Here is a 16,890-nt window from a genome sequence, read left to right on the forward strand (position 1 = left end):
GTAAAGACAAACTTTAGCTTTTTAATTCAAGAACAATTGAGGATTGAAACCTTAGTCGGAGTGGAGTCATAATCTTATCCTATGATCACTTTGTTATTGTAACAGGAGAAGAAAAACTTGCTTGCCACATTCTGGAAGAGCTTAGTCATGTTGAACGATTCGATATGGTGTTGTTATTTATGTCGTCTAAAGAAAAGAAAGGTGAGAAACTTGGTTTTAAACTTCATTTTGTTGTTGTTGTCTCAAAAAGTTGTTTCTTTGGGCCAGTTACAGCAATTTATCAACTCATTTCTGTTATTAGAACTTCAACAGCTTTTCTCCAACCTTCAAGTTGCGAGGGACCAGAAGAAGTTTGTCACAAGTGATGAATTTGAACAGCTACAAAAGAAGTACATGAATTAGGAATCTAGTTCACTTTACTGTAGGACAAGTTATGTGTTAGCCGTTTGACAATGTTATGAGCCTTCTTAGTTCCTTGCTCCACTTAAATCTTCTTAAAGCTGAAAGCACTACAATGTTGAAAGGGAAGGGGTGGGGTTGGGGGAGGTTCCATCTTAAGGAAAAGAGAGCAACAAGGCAATGCCAAGTGAAAATAATATACCTTTCTGACAATGGTATCTTTCACCTTTAGGGAAAAACACTGATAAGGTCTTTCTCAGCTATCTCTAACGTCCAGCATGACTAACTGAAACAACAAACTAAATCTATCCTCTTTCTTGGTTATAATTATCTATTGTCTGACCACGTTTCTCTAAATAAGAAATAAATTTAAAAAGATGTTGAAAATCTTTGTTTTAAGGAAGTTTGTGTGTCATAGTTGTCTCATGCATTTGTTTTGGGCACTGACGGTACCTTAGATAATCTCTAGCGTTTTATTTATGGCTGAAAGACTGTTTGCTGGTTAAATGAAAGGTATTACTTATGCTTAACAAGTGCATGTTTCAGAAACTTCTATGACAATACAAGTTTTAACTTTTGAAGAAATTATGTTTACATCACATAGGGTGTGGGAAGGTTGTAGTGTGTGTTTTCTCTTGAAGATCTTTAGTTATATGCTGTAATGTGAATTTTCTTAAATGAAACAAAACTTAATGTAGAAATGTTTTCCTTAACTACACAATCCTGCTTTTGTCCTTGTAATACAAAGTTGAATATTTCTGTACTGGTGTATGTCATATTGCGAGTGTTCTCTGTAACCGCAATTTTGGTTTGCCATGTTATTTATCAGAAAGGTTGAGGTTGCATGACACCTGTCATAAGCGTAAGCTTCCTTGAAGAACCAAGACTGCTTGTCCAGCAATGTCAACTCTGTTGTCTTCCCTGACATCAATTCTCAGTTCTCCACCACGCGATGAACACTGACGAGCTAAAAAAAGAAAATGATATGTTAGAAAAGTCAGATTAAACTTCCCCAAACACTGATATAAACGTGACAGGGAAACATTTCAAGTTAAACACAATATGGATGGTTGATCAAGCCTAACAAAGCCTTTAAAGATAAACTCAAAGAACGACGATTCAAGACACCAATTTTGTAATCATCCTTTCTCTGGGTTGGATCAAACTACACAACAAACTGACCCCTCTAATCAGGAAATATACCCTTGTAAGGCCAAATAAAAGGCAAGCTTTGCTGTTTTTTGTTTTGTCTGGAACGGATATACTAAAAACTCGGGCAAATGTCACTAACTCCAAAATTCAGACAGCACATTTCAAACAACCTTACTAGGAATTATGGAACTCACCATGGAAATCGTTCTTTTTCAGTCTTTGTGACCAATAACTAGCAAGAACTGTATGTGCCGAGCCTAAAAGAAAGATTCTAATGTTAAAAAAGGAAACTAACATTAATGAATAGAACTACCTTAAAAGCTATTTTAAAACTCACCAGTTACTGGGTCCTCAGATACTCCAACCCAAGGAGCAAAGTAACGTGAAACAAAGTCATACACCTCACCGCCACCATTCACACACCCATTCACCTTAGTCCCCTGCAGGGTTACAATCACACCACAGACAAGTTCAGTCAAGGGGGCAGACAACATAGCCTGGAAGTCTGGGGAGAGGTTTTCCAGATCTTCTCTGTGAGCAAAAGTTAAAGATTTATCAGAAATACCATGCTATTCAATGACTGAGTGAGCATCAATAGGACAAACTTGTAGTCAAATTGTGTAACAAGGTTTGCCCCTTAGCCCACACTTCTTAATTTTATGTAAGAGAAATTTTATGTTCTTTTTAATTCTTATTCTATGACCTGACCTTGTCAATGAAGGCTCCAAACACAAGAGAAGATTCTTGGTTGTCTTAGAGTATTCAACGTCTTTCACCCTAAGGTCGCCTACAACTGATAACAATTTTCAGTTACTGATTTATCTTCTAATAAGTATTTTTGGATAAGTAAACATTGTTATTTGACCTATTTCCTTCCTACAGTGAACAGAATGAATAATAGGCTTGTTAGAGTGAGAGACAGTAGACTACTTGTGGTCACAACTTTGCTGTTCCAGACACCTCCCTTTCTGACTTTGTTATTTTAAAGGCTAGAAATTTCCAAGACCCTTCACTCTCACCAGGCCTCTGGGCCATGGAATAAAAGTGGAGTTTTGGAAAATGTCAGGAAAACTTGTTGAAATACAAGAAATGGGGAGGGGGGGGTGGTTGAGGGTAACATGGGATGCAATGGTGTTTCATCCAGATGGAGTAGTAGCATTTGAGTCACTTGATGCTTCAGAACCAGCAGTTTCCAAGACTTAACTTTTAGTGGTATAACACCCAGACCAAAATGAGCTTCTTCCAGTCTCTTGTAGAAATTGTTGAAGAAAAAGTTGTTTACCTGCTTTAATTAATCTCTTCATTGCTTCTTCCTGACAGAAATGAAATGTGAGCAATTGATTTTAAGGCAAGAACATGCTTTGAACTAACTTGTTGAACAAGTTTTGATTCTCCCACAAAACAGCTGCTACAATAATCATAAATATTATGCTATACCCACAATTATAGACAATATTGGTTGGTAGGAATTTTTAACTTGAAGTTTCATGAAAAAATTCTCAGACAGTGTATCCCACTTTCCATATTAGTGGCAAATAAACAAAATTTAAGATAATGTTCATTTTTAACATTCAAGGCTAGATGTAAATTTGGTACCACATGCTGTATATAAACACAATGAAATTAACACATACTTTAGGTAATGGTTCACAGCTGTTCAAAGGAAAGTTTAAACAAATGAATGAACCTGTAACAGAAAGAAAAAAGGAAATCAAAATATGATTGCTGGCTGCAACATTCTTGCCCAAATTCATTGAGAGCACAATTAGACTCGACTTGTCAATTTCATTTTAAGATCTTGCAAATAATAAATACCACTAGTTTTCACCAATGCAACTTTCTAGTATTATAATTTTAATTGACCAGAAAATTACAGTAGACATTTGCTTTGACAAGGGATGAGTTCTTGAAATGTCAGCTTTACAAACTCTCTACAGTGGAAAATTTACATTATCAAGTTTGAACTTGGTTAAGAAAACCAAAGTATCTAACTGTGCACTTTTAGTTAGCCTTTTACATCAAATCAGATTCCCACCTTCTTGTCTTGCCATTAACTTTCCACTTAATGTTTCAAATGTTACTTCAGCATTTGCATTACCTAGTAAGGGTATGTTCAATGATTACATATTAACAAATTACAAATTTCTTACAATAGTTAAAATACAAGATTGGAAAGACTTGGGAAAACGGAGAATGCATTAATTATATATTCGGGGGGGGGGGGTAGGTTACTATATACTGGATTTATTCAGTAGCAAAAGCTGTTGCAAAGGCTCAAACAATTCAGACAAGGGAATGGTACCCCTGATATTTGCATTTTTAAGTTATAAAAGTAGACAGAAGGTTAAGTAACATTTGACATAGGTAGCTATCAATGTTGTTATAACTAGTTTTCTGTGGAAAAGGGTTGGCCTCTTCCATGGCAGAGGGGGGGGGGGGGAGTGGGGAGGGGGAGATCTGGGGTATGCTCACCAAGCTGAAACTAATAATAAAATTATGGAAGCTTCAAAATGTAATTTTTAGCTTTTATTTTTAGGGCAAATAAAAAGAGTGCTGTTTATAATAATTTTTAATTACACCTGTAATTTGTCTGTTATTCTTGACTGGTCAGAATGTTGTGTTTGTGGATAAACATAGGAAATTTGAAAACAAATGACAAGTTGGGAGGCTCTTTTTTCAACAACCTCATTCCCAAGTCTCTCTTTGTTTCCTTCCTTTGGTAAAGGAAGGGTAAAACTAAGACCCTGAACGTGAGGTTGTTGTTTCAAGTCTCCCTGCCAGCTTATAACTCACTTAAAAGTGTGAAAGCCCACAGGGAAACCCTGCTCACAGGCTAGCCAGGGGATAAGAGGTCCAAAGAGGATGGTAGATGGCCAGTAAGAAGCTTTTATTAAAACCACAACTTTCTTAACCCTTCAACTCCTAAGATCTGATTGTTAATTCTCCCCTTTAGCTACTACACATTTCCTTGTAAATAAGTTATGAGGATTTGGTATTAGATCATGATAACAACTTCTACCTGATAGATTTAAGTATTCTCATTACCTGTTTGCTGGATAGTGCATGGGTATTGTAGGGAGAAGTTACTTGTTAATCACTTCTGAGAGTTACACCTTACCTATGGAGTCAAACAGAACAGCTGCTGAGGCTAAAGTTGCATGTCCACATAAAGGCACTTCACATGCTGGGGTAAACCAACGAAGACCAAAACAGGAACCTGCAATAGATAAAATTAGAATTCAGTATACAACATAGGCAGAGAGGTGAAAAAACTCAGGTCATAAAAAACTTACACTAAGATTAATTCGTGTTTCACTAGAATCGCTTTGCTCTCGAAATAACATATTGTAATTTTCAGCCATAAAGGTAGATTTTCGAACAATGTTTCTACATTCAGTTATGTCCAATACATGAAAATGCTTACTATGAACAGATATAGTAATGACATAAAAGAACAGAGGAAAACTAACTTGAGGTAATGCACACGTTTTGGATATTCAATAAGAGGATAAAATAAGTCATCACATGCGTCCAGGACAATAACTGTTCACACTCTAACATCAATATGCCCATTCTCCATACTGTTCTTCCATTTCCTCAGGTGCGGATGAGGAGAATTTGCCTGACAATCAAGAGCCTCTGTAGTTGGTGATCATTTCCTTTATTCTTGTGACCTCAAGGTGTGATTCAGAGGTGATGTAAGGAGAAATAAGATGAAGGTCCCTTGTAGGGTCAAAGGGATCAAGAAGAAGGACTAACTTAGTTAAATGGATGCTATTTGCTGTGATCATTATTCCTAACCTTTTGAGTATGTGTCTTGCTCAGTTTTTTGGAGGATAAAAGCAGTGTCAGACAAATTCATTTCATTTGCTATCCTTTGCATGGTGTTGTTACTTAATTCCTAAATTTAAGACAAAAGCAAATGGAGTCTAAGCTTAAGTAAAACTCAATTGGGTTTGGTGAACCTAACCTTTTGAATATGTGTCAGGTTCATTTTTTTCCACGATAAAGGCTGTTTCCAATAAGTTTTCTTTTGCAACTTTTTGCAAGATGTCATCACTAATTGCTGCTTGTTAGAACAAATTAATTCAATAAAAATTACTGGTTCTCATCAACTTGCAAATTACACTAGTGGAAGAAGATAATGCTGCACTTGAAATTTCAAAAGAGAACAACCACACTTGCATAGATTCCATAAATAAAACAATTTTAAATATGAGTACAGTTCAAAATGACTAAAATGAAACCTGCATGATTCCCTGTAACTCTGAGTTTCATGCTTATGCACTCGTCAGACAGACACTGACGAGTGCGTAAGCATGAAACTCAGAGTTACAGGGAATCATGCGTGTTTCATTTTAGTCATTTTGAACTGTATTTTGCTCTACACTCATGTGTGTTGAGCACTTTCCAACAGCATTTGCTACAATTTCCCACAATTAAATGTGAGTGCATATTTTTTTTTAATTGAGAAAAATTCCATAACCCCTTGACTGCCATCACCAAAGGTCCTGTGCCAATGCAAATTGACTTATTGTTTTTTAGAATTGTTAAGGACACTAGCCAGAAGCTCATTTTTATTAAATTGGTTATTGATTAGTTTAATAATAGCAGAATGATCCTAGATACCAACATAGTTGCATTGTTTATCTGTTGGTCTATATTTCTATTGTTATGAAATAGATATATAAATATATTTTTATATGTATTATATATAGGTATATATATTTCTATTGGTTTTGTAATCGGACCTTCCAAGGTCACCACGCACATATAAAAGCGAGTTTAGTGTCCCTGTAATCAGTTCTTTGTAAGTTTTTGAGTAGACTTGGTAAACTTTCGTCCTTTTGTTTCTTAAACCTTTGGCACAAGTGGGACCAATATGTAAGTACCTTTGTAACTTTGTTCTTCTAAGTTTAGTTTTCCAGCATTGGGCAAAAGTATACAAACAGATATTTTGTTGTATTGCCATATTTTCAATTGATTTGAGATTTAAAGGCTAAAATTGTATCAGATGCAAGTGAAAGCCCACCATTTACATATAAGAACGATGGGCTGTTAACCAGCCACCAAAATTCTTAATAATTTGTACCGAAACTTTTGTCCTTTGACATAGTTTGTTCTGATTTATCGGGGTATTTGTATTGTTCATTGTCATTATAATCTTGTTATCGGCGTTAAGGCCCAGTTTTTTACACGCTATTTTTGATTATGTATTTCCCAACATTTCATTAGATTGATAGAACTTCGTTGTATTATTGTTGCAGTTTACAATTGACTGATTGATTGTGAGATTGATTGTTGATTGTGGTTTGTGGTCGATTGCTTGCAGGATTTAAGATTTGTGTGAACGGTCAACTTCAGTCTGTTATTCTTCAATCTCGATCTGTAAAAATAGCCCCTAAACACCTTGTTAATCACGTCTTGGAGTGACACCCCTTGGGATCTTATAAACTATATCTGTTTTGGTCGCTACAAGCGCTACAAGAGTTTTTAACTAGTTTTGAGCTTTGAGGGCCAGATTATTTTACATTTCCAATGCTGGAGATTTGTCTGTTACTGTCATAACTTTCAATGAACTGAGTATGTCAGGTAGGCAGTGAAGGGGTTAATTAAGTGTCACTTTGTAGTAATGTAATTGGAATTAAGAGATACAGTGTACATATGCAAACAATTTTACACCAGCACACTCTAAATTTAAGACCCCCATCAATCCTCTCAATTCTCAAACCATATGATAAATTTTTAGGTAAAAGAAAATAATAAGAAAGTTTTTCTTTTTAAGGCATAATACGTTTGCTGTTTGAATTGAACAACCCCCAACCAACTTCCTGTCATCCTTAAATTCTGAGGGTGGGAAACGAGTCAGTTTTGGTACACATCCCTCCCCAAAAGTTTCGAAGCAAAATGCTTTTCAGGTCCCAGCTTTCAGGGGGAAAAGAATAGAGGTGAAACGTAAATACAGTCCGGTGACTTCACTTTTATTTTTCCGTATTGAAAGAGGCAAGTTCAAGTGACCTGATTCAAGGCGAATTTAATGATATTGTCACACAATCGTCTTCCTAGCCCAATCTCACGCTCATTGCTATTGAAAGTTTCTTACCCTTGATCCCACGAGACATACAGCAGCTGGATTCCCGCCAAAAGGTTTGTCGGTGAATGCATCGACTACAAAGATTGGACAACTCGCTTCAACCGCCATCTTGAATAATGTCGTCTCCAATCTTCCCCGGAGTACATTTTTTCCAACACGTTGTGTTAGGAGGGAGAGGCTGGTATAGGCTCTTTTCGTCCTTCGATCGTTCGTTCGTTCGTTCGTTCGTCTTTTCGTTTGTTCGTTCGTTCGTTCGTTAGTTCGTTGGTCTTTTCGTTTGTTCGTTCGTTCGTTCGTTCGTTCGTTCGTTCGTTCGTTCGTTCGTTCGTTCGTTCGTTCGTTCGTTCGTTCGTTCGTTCGTTCGTTCGTTCGTTCGTTCGTTCGTTCGTTCGTTCGTTCGTTCGTTCGTTCGTTCGTTCGTTCGTTCGTTCGTTCGTTCGTTAGTTCGTTCGTTTCTTTCTTCGTTCGTTCGTTAGTTCGCTCGTTTTCTCACTCGCTCCCTCTTTTGTTCGCTTGCTTGATAAGTCCTTCGTGGCTGGAAAATTGAATCTCTCCACGGATCTTGGAATTATTTAAAATCTCCTTTGCGCAAAAGGGCTTCAGCTATTATAGTGGAGCCGTGAGCTGTGACTGGTCATCTTTTATTTTCTTGCCAGTGTGCATTTATTATTATGAGAAATAAGAAAATTTTACATGTTTATTAAAAGCTTTTTTCTTCAAACTGAATTACCTATCAATCGGGTGGTTTTCCCTCAGTTTAAGGAAAGCAGCCTCTAATCAGGAATTTTTTTGGTGTTATTGAATCGATTTGAGACCATAAAAGTTATTTGCCTTTTTTTTTATCAGTCTTATCGCTTTCATCAACGTGATGGCGTTACATCACTCGAGTTTAAACATGGTTGTTTTTCATTAGAAAACGCCGTATGATTTCTTTCAAGCGTGAAAAAGAATGGTACTAAAGATTATGCTGATTTACTGAGGCAGCTAGAGACGAAACGCCTCACCAAAGGTACAAAATCCGTAAAGATACTTGCTATGCTGGAAATGGGGAACGGGGGGGGGGGGGGGGGTGAAAGGAAGGGACAGGAGAGTGGAGTGACAAGGGAAAGAATGGGATTAAAAGATAAACGAGGGAAGAGGGAATGAAGGATGAAAAAAGGAGAATTAGAGAATAACAAAAGAAATGGGAAATAGAAGTGGATATGTGAGAGAGAGGAAGGAGGGTTCAGAAAAGCTCACATGAAGGAAGAATAAGAACCGTTAATCGATAACGGATGAGAGGAAAGTGGGATACAGATCGAGAAGGAAAAAATGGGAAGAGAAAGGGAATTAATTTAAAGGGGGGTCGATAGGGAGAGATAGGTCATGTGGGAAAGGGGAGGATAGAAGGATATTAAGAAAGGGACACAAAAGAGAATAAGGAAAAATGGGAATATAAATTACAAAGCAAGAGGCAAAGTTTAAAGGAGTCCTCAAAGAAGGTCGTGTACTGACGTTGCACGTTTTTTTTTGTTTTGGTCAGTTCTCAGTAATAAACTTGTTGCTCCAATTTTAAGTAGCATTTTAGCAGCCCTCAGCCAGGAAGTTGTTCCACAAGGTAAAGACAAACTTTAGCTTTTTAATTCAAGAACAATTGAGGATTGAAACCTTAGTCGGAGTGGAGTCATAATCTTATCCTATGATCACTTTGTTATTGTAACAGGAGAAGAAAAACTTGCTTGCCACATTCTGAAAGAGCTTAGTCATGTTGAACGATTCGATATGGTGTTGTTATTTATGTCGTCTAAAGAAAAGAAAGGTGAGAAACTCGGTTTTAAATTTCATTTGTTGTTGTTGTCTCAACAAATTGTTCCTTTGGGCCAGTTACATCAATTTAACAACTCATTTCTGTTATTAGAACTTCAACAGCTTTTCTCCAAGCTTCAAGTTGCGAGGGACCAGAAAAAGTTTGTCACAAGTGATGAATTTGAACAGCTACAAAAGAAGTACTGGAATTAGGAATCTAGTTCACTTTACTGTAGGACAAGTTATGTGTTAGACGTTTGACAATGTTATGAGTCTTCTTAGTTCCTTGCTCCGCTTAAATCTTCTTAAAGCTGAAAGCACTACACATTTGAAAGGGAAGGGGTGGGGGGGGGGGGAGGTCCATCTTAAGGAAAAGAGAGCAACAAGGCAATGCCAAGTGAAAATAATATACCTTTCTGACAATGGTATCTTTCACCTTTGGGGACAAACACTGATAGGGTCTTTCTTAGCAATCTCTAACTTCCAGCATGACTAACTAAAACAACAAACTAAATCTCTTCTCTTTCTTGGTAATAATTAACTATTATCTGACCACGTTTCTCTAAATAAGAAATAAATTTAAAAAGATGTTGAAAATCTTTTTTAAGGAAGTTTGTGTGTCATAGTTGTCTTATGCATTTGTTTGGGCATTGACGGTACCTCAGAAAATCTCTAGCGTATTATTTATGGCTGAAAGACTGTTTGCTGGTTAAATGAAAGGTATTACTTATGCTTAACAAGTGCATGTTTCAGAAACTTCTATGACAATACAAGTTTTAACTTTTGAAGAAATTATGTTTACAGAAAGTGTTTCCCTGAGAAACAACACCTAGGGTGTGGGAAGGTTGTAGTGAATGTATTCTCTTGAAGATCTTTAGTTATAGGATGTAATGTGAATTTTATTTGATGAAACAAAACTTAAAGTAGAAATGTGTTCCTTAACTATACAATCCTGGTTTTGTCCTTGTAATACAAGGTTGAATGTTTCTGTATTGGTGTATGTCATATTGCGAGTGTTCTCTGTAACTGCAATTCTTTTGCTTTGCTATGTTATTTATCCAAAAGGTTGGGGTTGCATGACACCTGTCATAAGCGTAAGCTTCCTTGAAGAACTAAGACTGCTTGTCCAGCAATGTCAACTCTGTTGTCTTCCCTGACATCAATTCTCAGTTCTCCACCACGCGATGAACACTGACGAGCTAAAAAAAAAAATGATATGTTAGAAAAGTCAGATTAAACTTCCCAAACACTGATATAAATGTGAAAGGGAGACATTTCAAGTTAAACACAATATGGATGGTTGATCAAGCCTATCACAGCCTTTAAAGATAAACTCAAAGAGCGACGATTCAAGACACCAATTTCCTTTTCCTGGGTTAGATCAAACTACTCAACAAACTGACCCCTAAAATCAGGAAGTATACCCTTGTAAGGCCAAATAAAAGGCAAACTTTTTTGCTTGGAACGGGTATACTAAAAACTTAGGAAAATGTCACTAACTCCAAAATTCAGACAGCACATTTCAAACAACCTTACATGGAATTATGGAACTCACCATAGAAATCGTTCTTTTTCAGTCTTTGTGACCAATAACTAGCAAGAACTGTATGTGCCGAGCCTAAAAGAAAGATTGTAATGTTAAAAAAGGAAACCAACATTAATGAATAGAACTACCTTAAAAGCTATTTTAAAACTCACCAGTTACTGGGTCCTCAGATATTCCAACCCAAGGAGCAAAGTAACGTGAAACAAAGTCATACACCTCACCGCTACCATCCACACACCCATTTGCCTTAGTCCCCTGCAGGGTTACAATCACACCACGGACAAGTCCAGACAAGGGGGCGGACAACATAGCCTGGAAGTCTGGGGAGAGGTTTTCCAAATCTTCTCTGTGAGCAAAAGTTAAAGATTTATCAGAAATACAATGCTATTCAATGACTGAGTGTAGCCTCAATAAGACAAACGTGTAGTCGAATTGTGTAACGAGGTTTGCCCTTTAGCCCACACTTCCTAATTTTATGTAAGTAATTTTATGTTCTTTTTAATTCTTATTCCATGACCTGACCTTGTCAATGAAGGCTCCAAACACAAGAGAAGTTTCTTGGTTGTCTTAGAGTATTCTACGTCTTTTACCTTTAGGTCACCTACAACTGATAACAATTTTCAGTTACTGATTTATCTTCTAATATGTATTTTTAGTTAAGTAAATTTTGCTTATTTGACCTATTTCCTTCCTACAGTGAACAGAATGAATGATAGGCTTGTTAGATTGAGAGACCGTAGATTACTTGTGGTCACGACTTTGCTGTTCCAGACACCTCCCTTTCTGACTTCGTTATTTTGAAGGGTTGAAATTTCTAAGGCCCTTCACTCTCACCAGGCCTCTGGGCCATGGAGTGAAAATGGAGTTTTGGAAAATGTCAGGAAACCTGTTGAAATACAAGAAATGGGGGGGGGGGGGGTGGGTGGGGTTGGAGGTAACATGGGATGTGATGGTGTTCCATCCAGATGGAGTGGTAGTATTTGAGTCACTTGATGCTTCAGAACCAGCAGTTTCCAAGACTTAACTTTTAGAGGTATAACACCCAGACCAAAATGGGCTTCTCCCTGTCTCTTGTAAAAATTGTTGAAGAAAAAGTTGTTTACCTGCTTTAACTAATCTCTTCATTGCTTCTTCCTGACATAAATGAAATGTAAGCAATTGATTTTAAGGTGAGAACATGCTTTGAACAAACTAGTTGAACAAGTTTTGATTCTCCCACAAAACAGCTGCTACAATAATCATAAATATTATGCTATACCATTTTTTGTCAACACACAATTATAGACAATATTGGTTGGTAGGAATTTTTTAACTTGAATTTTCATGAAAAAATTCCCAGACAGAGTATCCCACTTTTCATATTAGTGGCAAATAAACAAAATTTAAAATAATGTTAATTTTTAACATTCAAGGCCAGATGTGAATTTGGTACCCTATGCTGTACATAAACACAATGAAATTAACACATACTTTAGGTAATGGTTCACAGCTGTTCAAAGGAAAGTTTAAACAAATTGATGAACCTGTAACAGAAAAAGAAAAAAGGAAATTAATGTATGATTGCCAGCTGCAACATTCTTGCCCAAATTCATTGAGAGCACAATTAGATTCGACTTGTCAATTTCATTTTAAGATCTTGCAAATAATAAATACCATTAGTATTCACCAATGAAACTTTCTAGTATTATTTTGATGAACCAGAAAATTACTGTAGACATTTGCTTTGACAAGGGGCTAGTGCTTGGAATGTCAGCTTTACAAACTCTCTACAGTGGACAATTTATATCATCAAGTTTGAACTTAGTTAAGAAAACCAAAGTATCTAATTGTGCACTTTTAGTTAGCCTTTTACATCAAATCAGATTCCTACCTTCCTGTCTTGCCGTTAACTTCCCACTTAATGTTTCGAATGTTACTTCAGCATTTGCATTACCTAGTAAGGGTATGTTCAATGATTTCATGATTACATATTAACAAATTACCAAGCTGAAACTAGAATAATAAAATTATGGAAGCCTCGAAATGTAATTTTCAGCTTTTATTTTTGGGGCAAATAAAAAGAGTGCTGTAATGACACCTGTAATTTGCCTGTTATTCTTGACTAGTCAGAATGCTGTGTTTGTGGATAAACATAGGAAATTTGAAAATAAATGACAAGTTGGGAGGCTCTTGTTTCAACAACCTCATTCCCAGGTCTCTCTTTATTTCCTTCCTTTGGTAAAGGAAGGGTAGAACTAAGACCCTGAGAGTGAGGTTGTTGTTTTGAGACTCCCTGCCAGCTTATAACTCACTAACAAGTGTGAAAGCCCACAGGTACCCCAGCTCACAGGCTAGCCAGGGGATAACAGGTCCAAAGAGGGTGGTAGATGGCCAGTAACAAGCTTTTATTAAAAACCACAACTTTCTTAACCCTTTAACTCCTAAGATCTGATTGTTAATTCTCCCCTTTAGCTACTACACATTTCCTTGTAAATAAGTTATGAGGATTTGGTGTTAGATCATGATAACAACTTCTACCTGATAGATTTAGGTATTCTCATTACCTGTTTGCTGGATAGTGCATGGGTATTGCAGGGAGAAGTTACTTGTTAATCACTTTTGAGAGTTACACCTTACCTATGGAGTCAAACAAAACAGCTGCTGAGGCTAAAGTTGCATGTCCACATAAAGGCACTTCACATGCTGGGGTAAACCAACGAAGACCAAAACAGGAACCTACAATAGATGACATTAGAATTCAGTATACAACATAGGCAGAGAGGTGAAAAAACTCAGGTCATAAAAAACTTACACTAAGATTAATTTGTGTTTCACTAGAATCGCTTTGCTCTCGAAATAACATATTGTAATTTTCAGCTATAAAGGTAGATTTTCAAACAATGTTTCTACATTCAGTTATCTCCAATACATGAAAATGCTTACTATGAACAGATATAGTAATGACATAAAAGAACAGAGGAAAACTAACTTAAGGTAATGCACACGTTTTGGATATTCAATAAGAGGATAAAATAAGTCATCACATGTGTCCAGGACAATAACTGTTCACACTCTAACATCAATATGTACATTCTCCATACTGTTCTTCCATTTCCTCAGGTACGGATGAGGAGAATTTGCCTGACAATCAAGAGTCTCTGTAGTTGGTGATCATTTCCTTTATTCTTGTGACCTCAAGGTGTGATTCAGAGGTGATGTTGTGAGGAGAAATTAGATGAAGGTCCATTGTAGGGTCAAAGGGATCCAAAAGAAGGACTAACTTAGTTAAATGGGTGCTATTTGCTGTGATTATTCCTAACCTTTTGAGTATGTGTCTTGCTCAGTTTTTTGGAGGATAAAAGCAGTGTCAGACAAATTCATTTCATTTGCTATCCTTTGCATGGTGTTGTCACTTAATTCCTAAATTTAAGACAAAAGCAGATGGAGTCTAAGCTTAAGTAAAACTCAGTTGGGTTTGGTGAACCTAACCTTTTGAATATGTGTCAGGTTCATTTTTTTCCAGGATAAAGGCTGTTTCCAATAAGTTAATTTCTTTTGCAACTTTTTGCAAGATGTCATCACTAATTGCTGCTTGTAAGAACAAATTAATTCAATAAAAATTACTGGTACACATCAATTTGCAAATTACACCAGTGGAAGAAGATAATGCTGCACTTGAAATTTCAAAAGAGAACAACCACACTTGCATAGATTCCATAAATAAAACAATTTTAAATATGAGCACAGTTCAAAATGAGTACAATGAAACACACATGATTCCCTATAACTCTGAGTTTCATGCTTACGCACTCATCAGACAGACACTGATGAGTGCGTAAGCATGAAACTCAGAGTTACAGGGAATCATGCGTGTTTCATTTTAGTCATTTTGAACTGTATTTTGCTCTACACTCGTGTGTTGAGCACTTTCCAACAGCATTTGCTACAATTTCCCACAATTAAATGTGAGTACATATCTTTTTTTAATTGAGAAAAATTCCATAACCCTTTGACTGCCATCACCAAAAAGTCCTGTGCCAATGCAAATTGACTTATTGTATTTTAGAATTGTTAAGGACACTAGCCAGAAGCTCATTTTTATTAAATTGATTATTGATTAGTTTAATAATAGCAGAATGATCCTAGATACCAACATAGTTGCATTGTCTATCTGTTGGTCTATATTTCTATTGTTATGAAATAGATATATAAATATATATATATATGTATTATATATTGGTATATATATTTCTATTGGTTTTGTAATCGGACCTTTCAAGGTCACCACGCACATATAAGAGCGAGTTTAGTGTCCCTGTAATCAGTTCTTTGTAAGTTTTTGAGTAGCCTTGGTAAACTTTCGTCCTTTCGTTTCTTAAACCTTTGGCACAAGCGAGACCAATATGTAAGTACCTTTGTAACTTTGTTCTTCTAAGTTTAGTTTTCCAGCATTGGGCAAAAGTATACAAACAGATATTTTGTTGTATTGCCATATTTTCAATTGATTTGAGATTTAAAGGCCAAAATTGTATCAGATGCAAGTGAAAGCCCACCATTTACATATAAGAACAATGGGCTGTTAACCAGCCACCAAAATTCTTAATAATTTGTACCGAAATTTTTGTCCTTTGACATAGTTTGTTCTGATTTATTGGGGTATTTGTATTGTTCATTGTCATTATAATCTTGTTATCAGCGTTAAGGCCCAGTTTTTTACACGCTATTTTTGACTATGTATTTCCCAACATTTCATTAGATTGATAGAACTTCGTTGTATTATTGTTGCAGTTTACAATTGACTGATTGATTGTGAGATTGATCGTTGATTGTGGTTTGTGGTCGATTGCTTGCAGGATTAAAGATTTGTGTGAACGGTCAACTTCGGTCTGTTATTCTTCAATCTTGATCTGTAAAAATAGCCCCTAAACACCTTGTTAATCGCGTCTTGGAGTGACACCCCTTGGGATCTTATAAACTATATTTGTTTTGGTCGCTACAAGCGCTACAAGAGTTTTTAACTAGTTTTGAGCTTTAGAGGCCAGATTATTTTACATTTCCAATGCTGGAGATTTGACTGTTACTGTCATAACTTTTGATGTACTGAGTATGTCATGTAGGCAGTGAAGGGGTTAATTAAGTGTCACTTTGTAGTAATGTAATTGGATTTAAGAGATACAGTGTACATATGCAAACAATTTTACACCAGCACACTCTAAATTTAAGACCCCCATCAATCCTCTCAATTCTCAAACCATATGATAAATTTTTAGGTAAAAGAAAATAATGAGAAAGTTTTTCTTTTTAAGGCATAATACGTTTGCTGTTTGAATTGAACAACCCCCAACCAACTTCCTGTCATCCTTAAATTCTGAGGGTGGGAAACGAGTCAGTTTTGGTGCAAATCCCTCCCCAAAAGTTTCGAAGCAAAATGCTTTTCAGGTCCCAGTTTTCAGGGGGAAAAGAATAGAGGCGAAACGTAAATACAGTCCGGTGACTTCACTTTTATTTTTCCGTATTGAAAGAGGCAAGTTCAAGTGACCTGATTCAAGGCGAATTTAATGATATTGTCACACAATCGTCTTCCTAGCCCAATCTCACGCTTGTTGCTATTGAAAGTTTCTTACCCTTGATCCCACGAGACATACAGCAGCTGGATTCCCGCCAAAAGGTTTGTCGGTGAATGCATCGACTATAAAGATTGGACAACTCGCTTCGACCGCCATCTTGAATAATGTCGTCTCCAATCTTCCCCGGAGTACATTTTTTCCAACACGTTGTGATAGGAGGGAGAGGCTGGTATAGGCTCTTTCCGTCCTTCGATCGTTCGTTCGTTCGTTAGCTCGTTTGTTTCTTTCTTCGTTCGTTCGTTAGTTCGCTCGTTTTCTTGCTCGCTCCCTCTTTCGTTCGCTTGCTTGATAAGTCCTTCGTGGCTGGA

General features: G+C 36.6%; 4 protein-coding genes across 12 annotated transcripts in view; 2 read left to right on the forward strand and 2 right to left on the reverse strand.

Moving 5' to 3' along the window:
- Window positions 1-786, forward strand: part of LOC113667618 (sperm-associated antigen 1) — a 12,675-nt gene extending 11,889 nt beyond the window's left edge. For 3 of the 5 annotated variants that reach the window (XM_027183472.2, XM_089187888.1, XM_089187881.1), the window contains exon 23: window positions 106-786. In XM_027183472.2, coding sequence (XP_027039273.2) covers window positions 106-365 — 260 coding nt within the window. In that variant the 3' untranslated portion in view covers window positions 366-786. The remainder of the gene's footprint in view (window positions 1-105) is intronic. The other 2 variants (XM_089187893.1, XM_089187898.1) reach the window with 1 other exon arrangement.
- On the reverse strand, window positions 2-7,804 carry LOC113667694 (phenazine biosynthesis-like domain-containing protein). 4 transcript variants are annotated; one of them, XR_016181225.1, is made up of 11 exons: window positions 7,655-7,804; window positions 5,353-5,452; window positions 4,670-4,768; window positions 3,587-3,649; window positions 3,186-3,238; window positions 2,834-2,864; window positions 2,260-2,344; window positions 1,889-2,082; window positions 1,746-1,808; window positions 602-1,366; window positions 2-378 (listed from the first exon to the last, which is right to left on the reverse strand). XR_016181225.1 is itself a non-coding variant. In XM_089187923.1 (11 exons), exons 1-10 carry the CDS (start codon window positions 7,751-7,753, stop codon window positions 1,254-1,256), a joined length of 900 nt encoding a protein of 299 aa, XP_089044049.1. In that variant the 5' UTR covers window positions 7,754-7,796; the 3' UTR covers window positions 2-378; window positions 1,251-1,253. The 4 variants fall into 4 exon arrangements, 1 of the variants encoding a protein (XP_089044049.1); XR_016181226.1 differs by lacking the exon at window positions 5,353-5,452 and adding an exon at window positions 5,522-5,617 and having other exon boundaries at window positions 7,655-7,782; XM_089187923.1 differs by having other exon boundaries at window positions 1,251-1,366; window positions 7,655-7,796.
- On the forward strand, window positions 7,762-9,767 carry LOC149053845 (RNA polymerase II-associated protein 3-like). Its single transcript, XM_089206093.1, has 5 exons — window positions 7,762-7,826; window positions 8,584-8,654; window positions 9,168-9,242; window positions 9,348-9,443; window positions 9,543-9,767. The coding sequence occupies exons 1-5, from the start codon at window positions 7,762-7,764 to the stop codon at window positions 9,641-9,643; spliced, it is 408 nt and encodes a 135-aa protein (XP_089062219.1). The 3' UTR covers window positions 9,644-9,767.
- Window positions 9,457-16,765, reverse strand: LOC149053846 (phenazine biosynthesis-like domain-containing protein). Of its 2 annotated transcripts, none has more exons than XR_016181224.1 (11): window positions 16,580-16,764; window positions 14,276-14,375; window positions 13,593-13,691; window positions 12,847-12,909; window positions 12,447-12,499; window positions 12,080-12,110; window positions 11,499-11,583; window positions 11,129-11,322; window positions 10,986-11,048; window positions 9,843-10,629; window positions 9,457-9,619 (listed from the first exon to the last, which is right to left on the reverse strand). XR_016181224.1 is itself a non-coding variant. In XM_089187917.1 (11 exons), exons 1-10 carry the CDS (start codon window positions 16,676-16,678, stop codon window positions 10,517-10,519), a joined length of 900 nt encoding a protein of 299 aa, XP_089044043.1. In that variant the 5' UTR covers window positions 16,679-16,765; the 3' UTR covers window positions 9,457-9,619; window positions 10,514-10,516. The 2 variants fall into 2 exon arrangements, 1 of the variants encoding a protein (XP_089044043.1); XM_089187917.1 differs by having other exon boundaries at window positions 10,514-10,629; window positions 16,580-16,765.
- Window positions 16,766-16,890: the final 125 nt, after the last annotated feature.

This window comes from Pocillopora damicornis, chromosome 1 (assembly GCF_964200805.1).
Source record: "Pocillopora damicornis chromosome 1, jaPocDami1.2, whole genome shotgun sequence".
Taxonomy (NCBI): Eukaryota; Metazoa; Cnidaria; class Anthozoa; order Scleractinia; family Pocilloporidae; genus Pocillopora; species Pocillopora damicornis.